Here is a 3,369-nt window from a genome sequence, read left to right as displayed (position 1 = left end):
CTTGTTTCTTGCAGTGGGCAAACGTCAGGAACGAGCCTGATTGTATGATCAAGTTGAGAAGAAGTCGATCAGAAGCCATGTTGTTTTTCTGGAAGATCAAACGTTGAGAAGGTAGAGACCATTCCTCGACATGACGATGATCTTGCTTATTTGGATCCTCTTCCTGCGCGACACGTTAAACCACATGATGGAGATGATGTTCTAAATGATGAACATCTTTCCCTACAAACATGTGAAAGATTACAAGTTGCCGGTGATGAGCGATCACCAATTGTTTAATTTAATGGGAATATACCTCCAGTTCTTCGGGTACAGATTGACATCTCTTTATCTATATATATCATGTCTCAATAGGAAATGCCAAATCTTACGCCAAATTCATAAAAATTGATGTAATTTTTGGTGCAAAAGTAAACCTACTTTTAATGGGTAACACCAAAATGTAAGACTCTTGGTATATTTATATTTACCTTTTAATAAAATTTGGTATAAATGAACAGTGATATAGCAAATTTGGTATGTCACTATTCATTATACCAAACTTGGTGTAAGTTTTGGTGATTTGATATCGAATCGAATTTGGTATTTAGCGTAAGACTTGATGTGCCCATTTAAGATGGTCTTATTAATAAATCAAAACACAATCCCGCTTCAGAACCTTTTTTTTATTTTAAAAAATTACGAGGTTGTTTAGTAATTGTTAAATGATTTGATGCAAAATGATTAAATGGTCAAAATGATTAAGAGGCTTTCATGATATAGTGCAAAATGAAATATAATTGTTTGGTAACTATTTACAATAAAATTAGAACGCTTAATGGTTGAAGAAGACTTATGATACAAAATCATTCAGAGGGTTTTAGAACTATTAAGAGGCCGACTTTTTTTTGCCAAACAAAATTCACCTCTTAACGATTCAAATATTGCCTCTTAATAGAACTATTAAGAGGTAAACAAACAACCTCGTACACGTCTTGATTTAAAAACATAACCATAAATACAAAAATTACTGCCTAAAAGCCTCATGAAAAAATGTTTGAAATGCAACATATCATTAATCATTCTCCCCCATTTCTATGAGGTTAAGAGTAACACATTGTTATGAGCAATAATTTATGGAATCAGTCAATCATCAAAATTGTGCAAACTTTCTTCAACTACTAACTCTCAAACAAGAAAAAAAATAAACTAACATTTTCAAGGCCTGGAAAATTACAGCTCCAGATCAAAGATGCAAATGCATCCTCTCCATCTCTTATCTTTACAAAACCATCAAAAAGATTGTGATAATTCAACACGATCGATCATCTGCAGTCTGCACCAACTGCATCATAAACGGACTTGAAACCATCTCTTTCTAAGCATTGCGCAAGTTCCGCCTGCAAATAAGTACATACCCATATTATAGTTGCACAAAACATACAAAAATTAATGTAAATATACAAACGGAGAAAACAGTGACGAGAAGAATGCAATTACAATAATACCCTTTGTGCATATCTTTCATTTATTCCATTTATATAGTTCTTTCTAAGCAAAACTTAGACCAGTGTACTTCCTTGCATAAGATGCATGAGGCTATAACATCAAGGATCCTCTTAGCCCATATCTATGTTATACTTCATTGCTTAAAGAGTACTTTGCTACTGTAAAAAACACAATTTTCTATACCAATTTATTACCAAAATGAGAGAACTCATTATATCCCACTCGAAAATAGGGTCTGGAGATGAGATATAGACAAACATGTCATCTTCACCACAGGGTAGAGGTTGTTTCCGCAAATACCCCCATGTTATGCAAAAGTATGAGCGATAAAAAAAGAACCAAGACTACTAAGCTGTAGAAAAAGGAAGAAATAGGCAGATATAATCCATCAGAAAATCAATCAATGCAGATTGCAGCTTGAGCTCTTTTTTTTTGCTTTAGGGCAAATAAATGCAGCCACATGCACATAAGCAACAGAATTAATAGACATTTTTCTTAAACTTTTAATAATATTCAATGCAGTTCGTTAGCGCACACAAAATATCATACCTTTATTTGAGGTATGAGGGCTGGGCCACCATAAGCAAATGCTGTATAAAGCTGAACAAGAGTTGCTCCTGCTCTAATCTTTTTGTAAGCATCCTCGCCACTGAAACAAGTACACATTTATGTAAAGTGATTCATCTACAAATATCATAATCATAACTAGTGCTCATTGAAAAACCAGGGTGCAAAACAGAAACGAACCTGCCCACACCTCCGCAGCCAATCAAAGGAATCTTTCCCTACAAACAACAAAAAATATACTCTCAGAGAGATTTGAGAAAAATATCGAGAATTAATGTTTCATCAAAGAATCAATATCTGCAAGTTTGTAGAAAAAATGGACAAATTTTGAAAGCATATTAGCCAACACCCTATAATGGCAAGGAGAATAATAAGTTAGATGACTATGACATGCCTCGGGCAGTGGTATTAGATGCACTTTTGTTTATAAACATCATATATACTCGTTTAAGTTTTTGCACAATAAAAAGGTTACTCTAATAACATAAGTGACCAAATTGCTTTATTAGGGTGGATATATTCATGATTTTTACTATATAACAGAGAGTGCAGATGTGGTTTTTTTAAGTTTTGGATATTAATCATATATCTCATAATATTTTAGAAATCATGGCTTGTCCAATATGACGTCAAACCATGCACGGGGAAATTACATGCAAACATGTTGGTGAAACTCGACCCTCATAGACAGCTCACTAGGTCAATAGTTAAAGATTACTCTAGCAAACAAGTGTGACAACTAATTATGAAAAATAAGAACTTTTAACCTTGTAGCTAAGATGACATCCTTCGCTACCATCATTAACCTCTTCATATATAAAGAAAGCAGATCCTAACTTGGTTCTTGAGGATAAGTTTGCAGAAGTTTGAAAAATGATGTTCTTAGCATCTCCAACAGATTCTCCAAAATTTCCCCAGAATGGAGAACCAAAAATCAAAATCTCCAAAAAAAATTACTTTCATCTCCAACATTGATTATAATGTTAAAACATTTCATTCATCTATTAAAATATTATTTCTCTCTAAATATTTATTTTTAAAGTTTCCTATCGGTGGAAATACATTAAAAAATTATAATACCCGTGTTCCGTTAATTTGTATAAATTGTGTCAAGTGAACTCTAGGCAGGATTGTGCATACATATTTATACCCTATACTTAACCAATTTGTACATTGAACTAGTTTTGTGACAAAACTTGAGTTTATATCTAGTAAGGCATAAAGTTGAGAATCTAGACTTGAAGGGTTAAAACCGCCAAATGGTTAAACTTTATATATATATATATATATATATATATATATATATATATATAT

The 3,369-nt window shown here is 32.7% G+C and overlaps 1 protein-coding gene across 1 annotated transcript in view; it reads right to left on the bottom strand.

Annotated features, from left to right (window-relative positions):
- Positions 1 to 1,033: 1,033 nt before the first annotated feature.
- Positions 1,034 to 3,369, bottom strand: part of LOC112519364 (dihydroorotate dehydrogenase (quinone), mitochondrial) — an 18,921-nt gene continuing 16,585 nt past the window's right edge. Inside the window, exons 9-11 of the mRNA XM_025127432.1 lie at positions 2,236 to 2,273; positions 2,038 to 2,137; positions 1,034 to 1,379 (exon numbers count right to left, since the gene is read on the bottom strand). Of these exons, the coding sequence (XP_024983200.1) occupies positions 1,305 to 1,379; positions 2,038 to 2,137; positions 2,236 to 2,273 (213 nt within the window). The 3' untranslated portion in view covers positions 1,034 to 1,304. The remainder of the gene's footprint in view (positions 1,380 to 2,037; positions 2,138 to 2,235; positions 2,274 to 3,369) is intronic.

This window comes from Cynara cardunculus, assembly GCF_001531365.2.
Source record: "Cynara cardunculus var. scolymus isolate 2C chromosome LG 10, CcrdV1, whole genome shotgun sequence".
Taxonomy (NCBI): Eukaryota; Viridiplantae; Streptophyta; class Magnoliopsida; order Asterales; family Asteraceae; genus Cynara; species Cynara cardunculus.
Note: the sequence above shows the minus strand (reverse complement) of the source record. Positions and strands in the feature narration are given on the sequence as shown.